The sequence below is a fragment of the Eupeodes corollae genome, chromosome 1, assembly GCF_945859685.1.
Source record: "Eupeodes corollae chromosome 1, idEupCoro1.1, whole genome shotgun sequence".
NCBI classification, from domain to species: Eukaryota; Metazoa; Arthropoda; class Insecta; order Diptera; family Syrphidae; genus Eupeodes; species Eupeodes corollae.
Genome location: NC_079147.1, coordinates 259998554 through 260017729, shown reverse-complemented (window position 1 = coordinate 260017729; position 19176 = coordinate 259998554). Strand labels below are relative to the sequence as shown.

Below are 19176 nucleotides of genomic sequence, written 5' to 3'. Positions count from 1 at the left end.
GAGTTAAAAGCTCTAGCTTTGGGCTATTTCTGTTAGTTGACCTATAATGCCAGCCCACGATGTTTACATTCATTTTAAAAATTAAATTCTACAAACATAGGTCTTTACATATTTACACAATAGTAAAAGTTATGTGAGTCAATAAACTCTGGAAGATGGCTAAAGGATTTTTCTTTGTTACAGATTTTTTTATAGTCATTTTTTTTGTTAAAAATGTTATTGGGCTATTGTCGAGAAAACTTCAATTAAGTTTAAAAGTGGACTCCTTGGGTTCATAATTTCTGTAACTGGCTAAAGCCAGTGGTACTGTCAAAATAGAAAAGTACGAAAACAACACACAAGCCGAAGCTGAAGCGCAAGTTGAGTAAACTTTTACTTTTGACTTCACTCTGCTAAAATTTTTGGTTTTATGGTTTATATGGATAGAGTTAAGGAATCAAGGTGACTAATTTTGACCTGATATTTGGGACATTAAATTGAGATGATTGATCATTTAACCATCTCATAAAAAAATTATAAAATTGTTAAAATTATAATGAAATTGTTAAAATAAATAAAATCTTGTGGGATTTACGATCCCAATTATTAAAATTTTAAACAAAGCATTTGTATGGAAAAATCTATATTTTAACTTATGTAATATGTACACAAAAAAGGAAAGGTTTAGGAGACAGCTGTGAAAGAGATCTCAGTAGGAATCCACTAGGGCCGTTTTTACTCTTTTGGGGGCCCTGGGCAGTTTTCGAAAATGGGGCACCTGTATGATTATATTAAAATGTTATGTTGTGTAATAAAGGTATACAGAACAAATCACATAACTTTGAATTGATTTATTCTTTTAATTTTTTGAATAAATACATTTTTGTTTAATTCATTAAAAAACATAAACATAAACAATGTAAAAATAAAAACAAAAAATAAATATTTCATATAAAAATTCAAATATAAACAAAATTTAAATAACAGACAATTAAATAAGTTATTGAGAATGTAATTTGAAGAACAATATCGTCCCCTCAGAAGCAAGCTTTCGTAACTCAAAATACTTAGTTTTTCAGAAAAGCGATTTGAATAATTTTGAATCTTAAAAAATGATTTTTTATCTGAATTTTAATTATTGGTATAATTAAAGACTCATGACGTTTGGAATAAAAATAATTACGGTTTTAGTGTTTTTTTTTTTTCAAAATGCTCTAAAAAGTTTCGTTTGGTATTTAAATGAAACTAATAGATGTATTTATTAACAAAACTATATTATATTTTTTATTAAACACTGATTTTCAGTAAACAAATGATTATACTCTTCAAGAGTATTTTCTAACAAAAATGTCGATCTTAATTATTTAACCAACTAAAAAGAAAAACGTAGTTATAGATAAATTACCATTAATTGAAAAAAAAACAGTTCTTCAGTCTTTAAGTATCTTTCAGTCAAAAAAATACTAAATTTATGTGTAAATAATATAAAATATTATCAATCTAAGTTAATTAAACAAACGAAAAAGAAAAACTTATTCAAAGATAAATTAACATTAATTATCAAAAAAAAACTGTTCTTCAGTCTTTAAGTATCTTTCACAGTCAAAAAAATACTAAAATTAAGTATAAATAATACGAAAATAGGAACTTCGTTGAACTCCGAAAAAAAAAATTATATAAAAAATTAAGATAAGAATTTTTGTTTTATCACAAAATTATTTAGACGCTTTTGATTTTTGAATAAAAGTCTTTATAGAAAGAAGGAATCTGATTTTTATCGAATAGTTTCAATAATCCTTCTTTCTTTTTTGTAGATACACAGCTGCCCGAGTTATCCAAGATATCAAGCCACAGATTAGATACTCCTTCGAATGATCTAGTGTTGTTTGCTCTTATTTGGATTCGACGAAAATTGTCTTCGGCGTATGACATTTAACAGAAAAAATACCAGGATTAGCTTTTTCTAATCTCATTATTCTAATATCCGTCATTTTACCTTTACCTCTATGATCATCCGTGTTGTAGTTTAATTCCATTTCAGCAGATAACGTTTTGAGATCAAAGAACTTTGTTTCATCTAGCTCATGGACATGAAATGGGTTTTCTGTTTTTTTAGCGGTGCGAATAATCGTTACGTATTGATCATTAGTATAAATAGGTCCTGATTTCAACGCATTTTTAATACTACGCTCAATTACAGAAAGAACCGAGTCTCCTTCGTTTTGGGTATGACCTTCAACAAGGTACTTGTGAGTTATAGTGTTCAAATTAGGAAGTTTTTGCACTGCATAAGCGTATAAAGCAATAATAAATTTGTTTTTTTTATTGTCCACAGCAATTGTCGGATTAAAAAATGACATTAAACAATCCTGTTGAGTTTTCTTGCAGCTTTTTCAATTACATGAAAACACAGGAACCAATTTGGTTGGCCCCCCTTCTGGCTAGGCCCTCGTGCCAAACGGAACATTCCACATTTTTAGTCTGCAGTTCACAGATTGTAAAATTGAACACATTTATCTTGGACACGTAGTAAAAAATACTTGAGTATCCTCTCGGACATTGTAGAACAGCCTGAAGGTGGTATACAGCTATTATATTTGTTTCATTGGCAGAAGTGTTTATCTTTTTCTGTAATTGAAAGATCGTCGTCATACTTTTCTTTCAGGCTTTTTTGGTCACTGCTGGTTTCGCAAGCAGTGCAGTCTTCACACTGATCTTTTTTGGGTTATTAAAAACCTATGTTGAAGTTATTCACAAACACGTTTTGGAAAGCATTATATTTAGCAAAAGGAATTTGTTTTTCCTTGCATTTCTAAGCATAGTTTCGATGTATCTGTGTAATTGATAAACCACCATCAATGTATTCCATTTTAGATTTTCACCTACAGTAATGGCTAGGAATACAAGGTATTGATTCAATGTGATCCCGTATTTCTTTCAAAACAGATTCGTCAGTTTTGTTTTGGGGGGTGCCTACCTGTTAAGTCGCCTAGAACCATATTGGTGATTGATTTATCTCTTTTTTGCTGGGCAGTACGAATGGGTCTATTGATTCCAAGAGTAGATACGAAATTTTTTTTGCAAACTCTTGCTCTCGAGTTTTCAATTGCATTTTTATTTTTACGAAAGTTCCTGTTAATGTCATTGTGGGTGGGATCATTTTCTACCCGAATGTATCGATACTTCGGCTTAGTATCGATCATCGAAGACGCAATAAAAGATTGTTGCTTCTTGATACATCCAAAGTTCCAGTAATTCGTAAATATTTTCAATCGATCTTCTTCATTTACTTTTGTCGAACATCCAAGCCTGCACTGACAAAGGGTACCCATTTTTCTGCCTTAAATGAACCTTTTACTTTCGAATTTAAAAAATATAGGGTTTTCCAAATCTCCTTGCATCGAAAGCTTTTTTTTTTGTCCATTTAGCTTTTAAAATTTGTCTCTTTTTTGAATTCCGCTTTTCTTTTTCATTTGATTGTATAGTTTGTATCGGACTTGAAGCTGGAGTATCATCCAAAGACTCTGAAGAACAGCCTGAAGAATTAAAATTTGGATCATCACAGTAGTCATCTGAAGACAAATCAGAGCCTGTCTCATCGGATGAAGAAGCTGACAAAGATCCTTCATTTACTAGGTTACTTTGACTTGCTCTTAGATTAGAGACACTGACACCACTACATCTAGGTTCAGAGGTGATTTGATTTCGTGTATCTATGTTGAATTGAAGTTGAGTATATTCGGTTGACTGTTGTCCTATGTTGAATTGAAGATGAGTACTTTCGGTTGATTGTATAAACGAAGCAGTTGATTGATGATTGGGTAAACTAGGTTGATTCGAAGGTGAATGTTGATGCTATAAAAGCAATATTCAGGCGAAAATTTAACATCAAAACAGATTGTGACTATAAAATACTTATAGTGTTTTCGTAGTTATAACAATTAATGTTTTGTACATCTAATGGTGATGCTGGCAAATATGGTTCAATTATTAGGCTACGTTGATCTGATTCGAGGGTGAAACTGTCCATTCTGGTTTATTGACATTGGTCAAATGTCTCGCCAGTGTAACGAGTGATTGAGATCAGGTCAATCCTCATTATAAAACAAAAATTTGGTCGCATTATGAAAATAATTATTTTCTAGTATTTTCCAAAAAAAATGACGAAAAGGCACTTTTTATACCTACTGCAAAAACAAAACTTTTTAAAGTTTTAGCTTGTATATTTTCACTCAAATTGACATAACTTTAGAAAGTGACTTTTAACATTCTGAAAAGTTAAAATAATTTTGACATAAAATACGTAATGTCAGTTTAGTTTTAAAAAATTATTCAAATTTGTTTGGTTTTTTCCAAAGCAAAATGACTTAACGCGAATAAGCACTAAGACAATAGTGAAATGAATTAGTGAGAAATGACGTATAACGAAAAGTGTCACTTTTCCTAAAAATTAATTATCATACTTCAATAATATTTTTTAAGATAAGTGCCACAAATAAAAAAGTGTACTAACCTCTTCGTTTCAGTGTAGTCCGACAATATCCGTTAAAAACTTTTTCTGCAACAAACGACACAACAACTCACTATGACGGCTTACGTGAAACTGAAAATGTCATTTTACTGATGAATAGTTAAGGGACGTTATTAAAAATACACAACAAAACTTTCACCTTCACGCTTTCAGTTTAAGAAGTATTTTTATGACAGGTTGTCCAAAATATAGTATTTTTTTTACAGATTTTTTCTGTATACTTAACTCAAAATCGCAAATTTTTGAGTTACCACTATATTTTTGCAGGTAAAAGAAAGGAATATTTATTGAAGGGGTCTTTTTCTTGATTTGAGATTAGCAAAATCATTGATCACATCTTCAAAAGCGATGCCTCTGAGAATGTCACTTTCGATTGACACCAGCGACAAAAATGTCAATCTTTCTTGAATCATTGTAGTTCTGAGTTCGTTTTGATTCTTTTTAATTTAAAGAAGGAACGTTACCCACTGCAATTGGTCACCATCATACTGAAGAAAATTCTTCGTGCAATTTTACAGTTGGAAATGCATCTTCAATTTTATTAGTTTTTAAAAAATTGTTAAGCTCTAGAATGTCATCAGTTTTTTCATTTTCGTGCTGACTAATTTTCAAATAGTGTTTTAAATTCAGGCATTCAGCATGTAGTCATCTCCATTCACATTAAGCAAAAGATTTGCAGTTCTCTTTTAAGTCTTCTGAATTTAGAGTTTTTAATCGAAAAAAGTCAAAACGTCCTTATATTCGGAATCCGAGGTTTTTTGTCTGGCTGATGAATTAAAGTTATCAAAATTGTCCCTGAGCCCCATTATAAATTCATCTATTGCTCTCAGCAAATTTATTGCAACATCCAGAATAATATTTTGTTTCGAAGTAAAGTGCTTGTTTTATTAATTCTTTGCAATACAGAGTTATAAAGTTCTGTAAGTATGGTAAATTCAAGGACATTTTCTTGCAAAGACTAAATGCTTCCTCTCTGGCCGCTCGTGCCTGTATTAAATCGTTCGCGATAGAAATCAAAGCTTCTTCAATTTCTTGATGACCTTTATATAAGGCGCTTAGTGCATCAGCTCGCGCCGACCATCTTGATTGAGAAAAACTTTTTAAAACTTATTTTTGACCTAAATGAGCATTCAACACACTCCATCGATGAGAAGATACCGAAAAAAAGTTATACAATTTTTAAATAATGTCAAATAATTTGGTTGCTTCTAAGACACCCAGCGGCATGCACTCCTACCAAGTTTAATTAGTGCCCTGCACATTGGACAAAAGTGAAAAATTTACATTTTTCCTATATTAGTGCCTGCAGACTAGAAAACCTTTCTGACATATTTGTCGCGTTGTCGTAGCTTTGGTCTCTGCAATCTGTTATCGAAATGTCGTGATCCTCTAAAAACTTCAGTATGGTTTCCGGTAAATAATCAGATCTATATTGGTTTTGGAATAGAGTCCAAAAACATCTCAACAGGCTCGTGATTCTTAGCGTAACGAATAATAAATTTTAGGTAATCAACATGAGACAGATCGGGTGTACTTTCAACGCTGATTAAAAAATATTTTGCCATTTTGACTTCTTTTACAATAGTTTTCAAAACCTGTCTTCCCATGACATGGATAAATTCATTACAGATATTTGCTGAAAAATAAGACATAACAGAAAGTATTCTGATCATTCTTTATGCATCTAAGATTGTATCGAAATATTTTTTTTTTTGAAAATAGACCAAAAATATCATTTGTATTTGATGTACACTGGCCAAAGAAAGTCATTTGTGGTGTGGTTAAACAGGTGGCTTTGAAGAACAGGCCTTGTTTTTTTGGTATAAAGGACGTACCTTCGTTTTCTTGATTCATAAGCTTCATTGAATAATAACACTTTTGCTTTACTCATGCAACAAACGCTACTTTTTTTAAAAGGTTTTTAAAACAATTAATGAAAATGATGAAAATTTCAGTTCTGTGAACGTCCTTCAAAATGCGCGCTTTTAATGACAGCTTTTGCATTTAAGCTTCAAGCTTCGCCATTTGTCTTTAAGAACCTAAATCATAGATTTTTAGAGAAATGTCTGTATGTGCGTCTGTACGTATGTACGTTCGGGAAGCTTTTTTCCTCATCCATATTTCAAGAAACAGTTCAGATATCAACTTCAATTAAATGTTATTATACAGATAATGATACAAAAAGATACAGAAAGGATTTTTAGAAAAAAAAATCGAATAGCAAATTCAAAAAAGAAAAAAATTGCCACTTCGAATATTTAGAAAACCAAGAACTATTTTACCTCCAAAATAAGAAGAATTGCATTTTTGTCATCTAGTAAAGTTTATAGAAAATCGAATAGATATTTAAAAAAAAAAATACTAAAGTTAATAAAAATAGATTTTCCACTCAAATATCAATATCAAAATTATTGTTTTCAACATTCAGTTACTTATTTTAAAAATCCAATCATCAGTTTTTTCTTAATAGTTAGTATTCACAGAAATACTACACAAAGTTGGTAAAAATTAAAGTTCAAAACCCGATATCACGTGAATTAATGAAGATATTGAAAAGATAATAGCCTAAAAAAAAATCTGTAGTTTTTGAAATTAAAAATCAAATTAGAAAAAAAAATGCTACCAAAATTAATAAAAATCTCTGGAAGAAAAACAGAAATTGATATCAAACTTATTTCATCATAAATGCAAAATATTGTTGCGAACTTTTAGTTAGCTTTTAAGAAAAATTAAACTTCTTTTACAAATAAAAAAAAAACCTCCAAAAACAACAAAAAATGTTAAGAAATTTTGTTCAACTAAAAAATATTGACTACAAATTTTGTATCCCAAACAAAATACTGTTATTAACATTTTGTTTAAGTTTTGGACAAATCAGACTGACGGAATAGGAAGTTATCAGTGGGGGGTGCATCCCAGCCTTTTTGTCAATATTAATTTTGGGGCTTACTCAACAAATTCAAATTCTTTTTAATTGTAACTTTCTTTTACACAAATATGACTTCGAAAGCTCATATTCGTTTTAGTTTTTAAAAGTGCACTTCCGGTTAAAAAATAATAGCCATTAAAACAATCAATATATATTACAGCTTCTGAAAACAATAATTTTGGATATTCTATTTTTGAGCTATTTTCTTTCCAAACACCTTGTATCTGAAATTCGAGCAGTAAATTTTGTTTTCAAAACATGATAAAAAACTTTTGAAATTATTTTAATACAAAACAATTTTTTGGAAGTTCGCTTCATTGGTTGCATAGAACTGAAAGTGTTCTTTGGGAATATCAAATAACCCATATCAGCTACCAAATTAATTTTTGCGCAACAAATTACCATTTCATAACATTTAAATTTTGTGAAACAATTAAACAAATCCCTCTTTATTTAAAATCCTATAAAGTATAGCAAATGCGTACATATATTTTTTTTTTAATTTCAAGTTAGTAAAAAAACATTTATTTTTGATAAATTGTCTTTTTTGTTATTTAGAAAATAGAAATATACATTTTTTGATTTCCGAAATTTGGTTGTTGGTTATTATTCTATTCATTATTCTAGGTGTTGTTATATCAATTCTAGTTCTTTAAATGTTCGACTTATTTTTTGAAATTGTTTTTATTTTCATTATTCAAAAATAAGTCTTATTTGATTTTGAGTAAAGAATACAATTCAAATATAGGTGATAAAAATATGCATGTTCATGAGACATTTGAGGCTAATTAAGATTTTAGCTGTTTTTTTTTTAATGTTGTAATAAAAAACCACCACTGTATAAAAAAATTGTGAATTTATATTCTAGAAACCTTGAAAATTCGGGGAATGTCAAAATATCAATATCTTTTAATGAGTGGTAATAAAACAATGATAAATCCTATCTCATTCTGTGATGTCTTATAAAGCACTTCCAGTCAAACTATTAATTCTCTTTATTCTTCACTAAGCATCTTATATTGCAAAAAATGTTTTAAGGTCTTGGGAAGAAAAGTTATAGTATCTATAAAAGATGCATTTACTTCAAAGTATTCTACGTTCTATCTTTATAGTTTTACTAAAATTTACTTTAAAATTTATAAATATCAAAGTCAACGAACCTATCCAATATTTGATGAGTAGATAACTAAACTTAATTTATACATTTTAAATTTACGAAAAAAAAAACTATAATATCAAAATGATTCTTAATATGTTATGTTTACATTCGAATTGAATTTCTGACCTAATTTAGTTTCGGCATATGGTATGAATAATTCTCTTTGAAATTATGTTTTCCTTTCAAGAACCAGTTGAACTTAAATATATTCCTTTAGTCATTGAAATATTTTGCATACAAAATAAGCCAAACAAAAGATGCAAATAATATAATTCTTTTAGATCAAAATTTTAGTCTTCACTTTGATTCCTTTCAACACTGATCTATAACGCGGGTTGTTAAGAAGTGTTCTATTTTGTAGTCTCGTGACTTAAGAAATACAAAAGAAAATGTCAGTTAAAATATTTATGATAGTCATTTGTTCATTCTATTTGAATTTTGTTAAATCATCGGAAAATGATACAATAGTTGTGGAGTTACCCAATATGGGTTTAGTTAGAGGCAGAGTTATCGAAACAGCTTGGACCCAACGTAAAGTTCAGCATTTCATTGATTTGAGATACGCGGAATCTCCATCGGGTCTTAAACGATTTAAGGTGTGTGAAAAATTGTTAAGTTATTATTCTGTTTCAATAAATCACATCAATAACATTTATTCTGTAAAAAATTTAGTTTTTTACAAAACTACTTAATAACTACTCCCCTACATCTCAAAAATGTGTAATAATTTCGACAATAAAATCGAAATGTGATGAAGTGAACATTTTTGTTGGTTTTATGTTTTCGACTTAAAAATATGTATTTTACAAATTTTAATGATACAAAAAAATACTTATTTGGGAATAAATTTATACTACACGAATAACGTTTTAGAAATCTATTAAATTGTTTATTACATTGTTTATTATAATATTTTTACAAAAATAAAAACCTGCAGAAAAAAAATTGGTGAAAATAGTTTTTCGATTTAATAATCTTATGAACTATAAAGGGTCTTCTTCTTCTTCGGAATAAAGTGTTTATTTCAAATGGAGCAACATTGTCGTACGAATATATTTAGAAAAAGAACTAATATCATCAGAATTTTTATCCAAGAAAATTTACGGAAAAGAATGATGGAAATAAAACGATTCTTACTTTCTCCAATTTCTGAATAGAAAATCATAAGTTTAACTGTAAAATTCTAAATTTTCAAATCTCCGAAGACTAAATCAAATACTTGTATGACATCTTCGAAAAAATAAGAGGCTTGTATCCCACCCATACTGATAATATTCCATTCGTTTTACAAAATATTAATAACAGCGTTTGTGTGAAATTAAAAAAGGTTTAAAGCCAATATATGTAATTCTTAGTTCTTAAGATACTTGAGTCAAAAAACCATTTTTAACAGTTTTTATTTTTTTTATAGTATTTCGTTGTTTGTAAAAATTATTTTAAATTTTTCAAAAACAAAATACTAGCAACAATACTTTGCACATGATAAAATCAGTTTGATTTCAAGTTAAGTTAAGTTTTTGAGGTATCTTAGTCGAAAACCATTTTTTGTAGCTTTTTCGAAGGCTTTTTATTTCTTATACACAAAACGCCGATTTAATTTTACAAAGATAATGTTAACAACATTTTGTTTAAAATAAAATAATTTAGAAGTTTATACTTTCATTAATTCTCTAAGTATTCAGATTGCAAAAAAATTTATTTCACAAAAACTGGCAATTGAAAGGTTTTAATAATTGCAGAAAAAGCTAAATGAAAAAGTTTTTTTTGGGGGTTGGGTTCGATACCCCAGTTTTTATATTCCTATTTTACAAAATCCCGTTTTTTATAATAATTTTTTTTTTTATAATTCCAATTTTGTATAATCGCGCTTTTTGAAATTTCGTTTCTTACAATCCTTTTTTAAAATTCCGTTTTGAATTATCCCGATTTTGCAATCAAAATCAGTTGTTTAATTTTAAAAACTTATTTTATAAAAATATTAAACCAATTTAAAAAATGAGCGATTTTTCTAAATTTATTCTTAAAATTAATAACGTAGTATTCTTTTAAAACAAAACACAAACTCAAGTCAATTAACCAAGTAAACAATAGCCGTTAAACTGTTACCAAAAGGTAAATTTGTTGTAGGTAGCATATATTCTTTGTTCAAAAGTTAATAATTTAAACAAAAATAAAAGAGGCTGGGATGCGACCCACACTGATAACTTCCCATTCCGTCTGTCGATTTGTCTTGCTTAAAAGGTTTGTAGGTTTTCGTGGTTTGTTAAAAACATTATCATTTAAATTATTCTAAAAAAATTTAAAATAACTTACAATATTTTGCATCTTTCTGCCTTATTATCTGTAAAACAACATTTATTTGAAGTCGATATCTCTTCTGATTCTTGAGCTATGGACGACGAAAAAAACGTCGCGAACGTACGGACGTACGAACGTACGGACGTACGAACGTACGAACAGAAGCACGCACAGACATCTTTCTAAAAATCTTTTATTTCGACTCTAGTGACCTTGAAACGTCGAGAAATGTCAAAATGTTTAATTTGACAAATCAGACCCATTACAATAACTTCCTATGGAAAGTTAAAAAAGAACTTATATCATAAAAAAATGTTTTAAGTGTTGTTCTTAAGATATTTGAGTCAAAAACCCATTTTTATCAGTTTTTATTTTTTTTGCAGTATTTCGTTGTTTGTAAAAATAATGTTAAATTAATTTTTCACAAAAAAAAAATAACTAGATATAATATTTTGCACATGATAAAATGAGTTTGATTTCAAGTTAAGTTAAGTTTTCGAGATATCTTAATGGAAAACAATTTTTTGTAGCTTTTATTTCTTATACACAAAACGCCGATATAACTTTACAAACAAAATTATTTAAAAAAGCGGCAATTAAGTCATCTTAATCGATTGATTAGACAAGAAATCGGTTGATCCTAATTCAATTATTTCCCAGACCAATTTTTGCTGGCACATGAATTGATTGATATGTAGTTCCAACAGAGCGAGCCAACAAACTATATATTTATATTCTTGTTCTATCAACTTGCGGAGGGCAGCTTGAATACTAAGTCTTTTAATTAATTATTATTATTGTGACAATTTATCGGTCACAAAAATAATGAACCGCATAAATCAGAAAGGCAACACTTTCTTAATTAAAATTAGAAAAAATGAGATCGTTAGTTTTTATTTGTTTCAATTTTGATGTTGTTAATGGTGGGATTTTTATTGAGCTTGATAATTTTTTTTTTTTTTTTTTAAATTATTTCTTTAGACAATATTTGTAAAAATTTAAATATTTTTGTTCTTAAATCATTGATAAACTGACTTAATATCTAAATATCGATACCTATTTTTATAATTGGAGTGGTGATGATTCAGCAATGAATCTGGATTTAGAATTTAGTATTGGATAAGGCAAAAGCTAGTTTTATAATATTAGTGAGGTAGCTTACGCCCTAAGGTATGTATAAAAACTGATAAAGCTTTAAAGAGGATATACCTAATTTTAAACGATTTTAATATCTTACTATCTCTTAATAATATGCTAAAGTTCAGATAACGCAATGGCTACTTTAACTTTTAGCAATTAGATAAATTTGATAAATCCATATAACATCTAATAAGAGCTGTGGATGAAACGGTCCAGTCTATAGTTGGGAACTCCAATTAATAGGTCTGTTTAAGTGTATTTGCTTCGCCTATTTTCGCGAATTTTTTAAACATGTTTGGATGCTCGTTTTTTAATAAAAGGCAATTAGCAATTTACTAGTTAGCAAAAACAAAAGTAAGGTTTAAAATGTTGGGCTCCCCTAGTAAATTACTTAAGCATTTAGAAAGAGTTACACACACTAGACGCACCACCGAATTCTCCCTTTATTATAGACAGTTCACTTTGGTTGCTTTCCTTGACATCGAACGTGCTTGTTAAAGGCACAAAGGCTAAGGTGGTGTTCTATCCCCTCTTCTCAGGAACCTAGTGGTAAATGAAATCCAAACTATTCTGGATGCGGTGAGTTTCAGAGTAATTGTCTATGCCGCATCTTAACACCTTAAAAGAACTCTTACAAAATGCATTAGACAGACTAATACTTTGGTCGGATAAGTGTGGACTGGGTTTTAACCCACACAAAACCGAATTAGTCCTATTTTCGAGGAAATACAAAATTCCATTTGTTAACCCTGCTTATATATATTAAAGGAATCCGATTTAAGTTCTCAAACGAGGCTAAGTACAGGGTCTTATTTTAGACACAAAATTAAATGCAGTGTACAAGTAAGCGTCAAAAAGCTACTGGAGCTCTTTTTCCTTGCAAAAAAGCTTTTGGTAATAACTGGGACTTACAACGCCGAATCATAAATTGGCTATACAAATCGGTAATCAGACCGATTTTAATGTACAGTGTGGCAGTATGGTGGACTGCTTTAGAAAAAGCTGTAAACCGCGACAAAATAAATGAAGTCCAACGTTCAGCTTGCCTATGTATAAACGGATCGCTTTGCACGACCCAATCTACGGCACTGAATACCCTACTCTACCTTACAGTAACACTTCTTAATATATTTAGAAAACAAACAGCTGCAAGCTCTGATATTCGCCTCAAAACTTCGTTTTTAACAACATATTGGACACTCTGTAATTCTTAAGTATTTAGAATCAATTACGACTACACCACCCTCAATTGCAATTCCAGATTTCTATGCCTTCCAGATCTTTCTTAGAGAATAAGATATTCCTGAAACTGGAAAACGAGTTAGTCTACTTTTATACAAATGGATCAAAAACAAAAGAAGGGGTTGGTGGAGGAGTGTACTCTGAACGACTGAAATTAAGTCTCTCATCCTGCGTTCCCAATCAATGTAGCGTGTTCCAGGTCGAACTTTTGTCTTTTCCTGGCTTAAAGAAAACGTGATATCAATATCTGATACCCGTGTTTTCTCAGATAGTCAGGCCGCTATCAAATCTCTGGCCTCTGTCTTTACAATCTCTATATAACAGCTCATAATTGTTGATCATCTCTAATGGATATATATTCACCTTTCCCGGGACATAGAGATATCCCAGGTAAGGCAGATGAATTCGTCAAGAATGGTACAGTACAACAATCGCTACTTGTAAACTATTGCTAATGCAGGACGCTATGAAGAAGGCAAACAACTGGTGGAATAACATCACCACGTGTTAGGTCACAAAAAACATCTAGCCTACACTATATTTAATGTGCTCAAGATGCTTGCTATCTCTAAGCAGATCACATATAAGCTCGATAATAGGTGTCATCATTGAATAATTACAATTGTAATTATTCAATGGTGTCATAACCGCACACTGTCTTATAGGAAAGCACGCCAAGCGGGTACGTGTATTTTCAAATGACTTTTGTAGAATGACTTTTGTATGGATGAGGTAGAGGAGCAAACAGTTCTCCACCTTCTCTGTACATGCCCTGCTCTACCTAAAAAACACAAGATTTACCTCGGAGAATTCTTCTATAACGATCTATGTAAATCATATTAACATATTTAGCCTCTCAAGCTTCATAAAGGACTGGTTTTATAGAGCTTAGAAGAAAGCCTCAAGATTCATGGGGTATCACAATGGACCATTAAACGGCAACTTTAATCTAACATAACTTACTAAAATGCTAAATATTTGGTAAATTGCTTACAAGTAATTTGTTAAACCCTTAAAAATAGGTTGTTAAGATTTTGCGCCATTAACGTTACGTTTAAAGCTAAGAAAATTCAGCTTCAGTGTCATTGGTTTCCATTTTTGACTGTTGCTGCTGAGGTTAGTTTAGTTTAAATCATGGCTCATAATTTTTTAGACCGAAAAAGCAAAATAAGCAATTTGGTCTGAGCTTTTGGTTCTTACAGATACAAAATTTCATTCTACATAGTTTCAAACCTTTCTTCTAGCTAAAACAATTCCTAAGATTCACTTTACAGCTTCTTTGTTAGCTCCTAAACATCAACTTACGAGAATAAGAGATGCATTAGTTGTATTATTAAATCTTCTCATTAAAAGCGGTAAAAAGTAGTTTTGTGAAGGTTTAAAAAACGATTCAAGCTCAGACCTACTAGTTTTGAGATCTTTTGTAAAAAAGTTTTACACGACATGGTCTAGGAAGAAGAAAATTATTTAACGCTTTAATAGTTTGTTGAAAATTTATCGGTATGATTTTAAAACATCAAATTTATTAATAACTTTAACTTCTCAACAGAATCCAGTACCGGTTCCTCCTTGGTCAGGCACTTACAATGCAATGGTAGAAAAAACAGGATGTCTTTCCATCGAATCATTAACAACAAAATTTCGAAGAACCTATGACATTGATATTGACCTTGAAGATTGTCTTACAATGACAATTACAACACCAAATGTAAGATTAAATAAATACAATTTTAATACCACTAACTTGTAGACCTTAAAATGTACAATTGATTCAAGATTACAGGCAAATATCCCGTTCTTGTTTACATCCATGGGGACTCACTTTATGATGGTAGAAACAATGAAGCACCTCCTGATTATCTATTGGAAAAGGACATAGTTTTAGTAACCCCTCAATATCGGTTAGGAGTTTTTGGGTTTCTATCGACTCTAACTGAGGACATCCCTGGAAATGTTGGTGTTATGGATGTTCTTTTAGCTTTGCATTTTATAAAGAACTTTATTTGGTGTTTTGGCGGAGATGCGAGTAAGATAACTTTGGCTGGTCAAGCTGGTGGTGCTGCTATTGTTCATCTTCTAACCCTATCACCTGTGGTAAGTACACATAGTGTTCTTAAACTTAAAGAAAAAGGTCCTAAAATTGTCACTTTTTCTAGGTTGAACCAGGTCTGTTTCACCAAGTTATCTATCATTCTGGATCAGCTTTGAGCCCCATGTTCATAGATGACCAACCTCAAGAGCACGCTCTGGAAATAGGTGTGAGATCTGGATGTATAAATATTACAACTGGCCAAGATCTTAATGATTGTCTTATGAGCCTAAATCCCATTCAATTATTGTTAGGCTTCCTTGAACATGCTGTAAGTAGGCAAATGAATAATATCCAAATTCTTGAAACTAAAATTTTACAAGTATTTTAGCAAGAAAACGAAAAAAATGGTGGGAATCAATTTGTCATTGGCGGTGTGAGTCCAGTTTTACCAGAACATCCAACAGCTTTGATGGCAGAAGTTGAAAAATTCACATATCCAGCTATGGGTGGAGTTCCTAGAAATGCTGGAACACTTCCTTTAACTCGTAAGTTCTGTACCACTTTAAATTTCTTTATTTTTTTAAATTATTTTAATACATTCTTTTCTTTTATAGAACTCATTACTGGGGACTTTGAGGGAAGAATTCCTGATAATGAATACAGTGCATTTGACTATATTCAACACATCTTGGAACAGATCGTTGGAGAAGATAAACAAATGATTACGACAAGTTTCATAACTCACCAGTTTTTCAACCGAGAAGTTTTAGAAAATGGAACTTTTAGCTCACTGGCACCTTCATTAATCGATGTAAGCTTAGATTTAATACTTTAATTGGTCATTTTTACCAATGATATTTTCTTATCACCAGATGGCCGGAACTCTGATGTACAAATTACCTGTTCTGCTTGCCCTGAATATGAACGGAAAACATCTTCCTCATCAAACATTTCTCTACACATTTGACTATCGTGGGGAATTCAATCGTTATCCGGAATTTAGTGAAGAACTCAATAATCAAAGTCCATTTAAGGCGGGTGTTTCACTAACTGATGAAGCCATGTATTTATTTCCATATCCCGAACATGTAAAGTATCTGAATTCTGAAGACACGTTAATGGCAAAGCGAATGGTTGAACTTTGGACATCGTTTGTTATCAGTGGTCAACCGGTGTCCTCATACCGTGGAGGATATTGGCCACCTATGTCAACTCTTTATGGGCCATATTTGAAAATTGACGAAACGATGACTATCGGTGGAAACTATTTCAAGGAATTCTCTGCGACTAGAAATGATCATGACGATGCGAGTAGTAGGGCATTGAGTTGATAAGGGAAGCTTATTTTTATAGAGAACACAATAAGAAGCGATAATATTTATTTGCTATCAAAGAACTGAGTATAGTAGAAGAGCACTGTTTTGAAATAAAATACTATAGATTATTTTTGTGATATAAATAAGAATGGGGATTGTTTTAATTGTAGCAGTAATTAAATTTCAATTTAAAGAATGTCATTATCTGGTTATTAAGTGATGTATTTTGACCTAGACGAAATATTTTACTCCGAATCATGTCTGTCTTATTTGTTGTGATTCCGAAAATTGAAATGATAAAAGATCAAGTAGATTTATTTTCTGAGATGAATTGGTTCTAAAGAGGTCAAAACTTAAATAACTTTGGTATGATTAACCATGGACCTGCTTTTGAAAGTGCACAATTTAATCTGAGTTAAGGCCACGTTTTAAGCTAAAACATGGGGTTTTCTATTGCAAGGAGGAAAGTGTCGGCCTGATATGATTGGGAAGCCATTGATTGTGTTGTGCAATCATCTAAAAGAACTTTTTAATACTTATGTTAACCTGATTGCTTAAAATAAGGAACCTGATTCATATTTTGCACCCTAATGCGGTTTTTGAGCATCACCCACTTTACAATAATAACTTTTTTATAAATATAAATTCACTTTACCTTTAGCAAAATAAAATCTATAAAGATCTATACAAGCAAATGTCATTAACCCAGGATAAGACTCCACTCCAACTTTACAATTACTGAGCTACTTATATCGTTGAAAATAATGAAAAATAGTAAAGCATCTTAAGCAAATTCACTTCAAAAGATAGATTTCTTTAATTTATGTTTTTGTATTCAACAGAAAATTAATTTTGAAAGAAATAAAATGCGCGACTGGGTCGATAGAACTTGTCAATGTTTTCCAAGGAGTTTGTTTAAGAATATTTCCTATGTTTTAAGATTTACAAATGTACCTGCAAAACAAGTTTTTCTAAAAAATTAAAATGATATTTTATTTCTTAAGAATCTAGAATAACTTAATTTTTTTTTGAAAATCATTTTAATGTTTAAATTAGCATTTCTTAAATTTTTAAGAATTAGATAAATGAAATTAATTTGAGAGATATCAAGAACCGAACATCAATTTTTACCAAATTTGTAAGTTAAAATTAGCTGGAAGTCATGATATAAAAGTTTTGAAAAGATATTTGAGTCGAAAATAAATTTTTACCAACTTTTGTTAATTGTTTTTTAAGTTTCTATTTTTTGTAAAAAAACTGTCAATTCGATTTTTCCCAAAAATTTACCAGATGTTAAAAACTTTATTTTTCGTTGCAAGAAATTATTTTGGAGATAAAATCGTTTTGTATTCGTAAATTTTCGAGGTGACACATTTTTTTCAGTATTTTTGATTAATAAAAAAAACCGTTATTTGGATTTTTTCGATAAATATACTCTAGCGTTTTTGGCTCGTAAGATATTAAGGGGCTAACCAAAATTTTCACCTTTTTTAACTTCCCATAGGAAGTTATTGTAATGGGTCCGATTTGTCAAATTGAAAATTTTGACATTTCTCGATGTTTCAAGGTCCCTAGAGTCGAAATAAAAGATTTTTAGAAAGATGTCTGTGCGTGCGTGTGTACGTACGTTCGTACGTCCGTCGTTCGCGACGTTTTTTTCGTCATCCATAGCTCAAGAACCAGAAGAGATATCGACTTCAAATAAATTTTGTTATACAGGTATTAAGGCAGGAAGATGCAGAAAGGGCTCTCAAGAAAATTGCGTGGGTGGTTTTTTTACCATAGCAGTTTGAAAAAAAGGTGAAATTTTGTTTAACCCTAAATATCTTACGAACCAAAAACGCTAGAGACTTGAATTAAATTTTAAATAACATATTGTAACGTGATACCAAACAAGTATATTTTTTGAAAAAAATCAATACAACGGTTGTTTTATAAATCAATAAAACTGAAAAAAAAAAAAATTGTCACCTCCAAAATTTTACGACTGAAATATGATTTCATCTCCAAAACAATTTTGTGCAACGAATAATAATGTTTTTGATATCTGATAAAATTTTGAGAAAAATCTAATTGACAGTTTTTTTTATAAAAAATATAAATCTAAAAAAAACATTACTCAAAGTTGGTAAAAATTGAATATCGATTCAAATATCTTTTCAAAAACTTAAAATTTAGGATTCAAACTTATTTTATCTTATAAGAAATATTGTTTTCAACATTCTGAAAAATGTTGAGAAAAAAAATTGATTTTCCACTCAAATATTTTCCAAAAATTATAGATGTTGGCTTTTAACAACTTTTATCTTTCAACAAATATTGTTGTCAACATTCAATAAAATTTTGAAAAAAATCGAATTGACAGTTTTTGTGCAAAAAATTAAAAACCTAAAAAAAAATTTTCAAAAGTTGGTGAAAATTGATTTTTGACTCAAATATCTTTTCAAAAATTTGAAATATTTTCTTCAAACTAATTTTATCTTATAAGAAATATTGTTTTCAATATTCGATAAAATTTTGAAAAAAATCGAATTGATAGTTTTTTTTACA

At 30.0% G+C, this 19176-nt stretch overlaps 1 protein-coding gene across 1 annotated transcript; it reads left to right on the top strand.

Moving 5' to 3' along the window:
• The first annotated feature begins 8951 nt into the window (after nucleotides 1-8951).
• LOC129942240 (glutactin-like) lies at nucleotides 8952-16769 on the top strand. The gene is given in 6 exon segments (XM_056051096.1): nucleotides 8952-9194; nucleotides 14828-14986; nucleotides 15055-15372; nucleotides 15435-15855; nucleotides 15925-16121; nucleotides 16183-16769. Coding segments are annotated over 6 exon segments (1761 nt in total). The 5' UTR covers nucleotides 8952-8987; the 3' UTR covers nucleotides 16642-16769.
• The last annotated feature ends 2407 nt before the right edge of the window (nucleotides 16770-19176 follow it).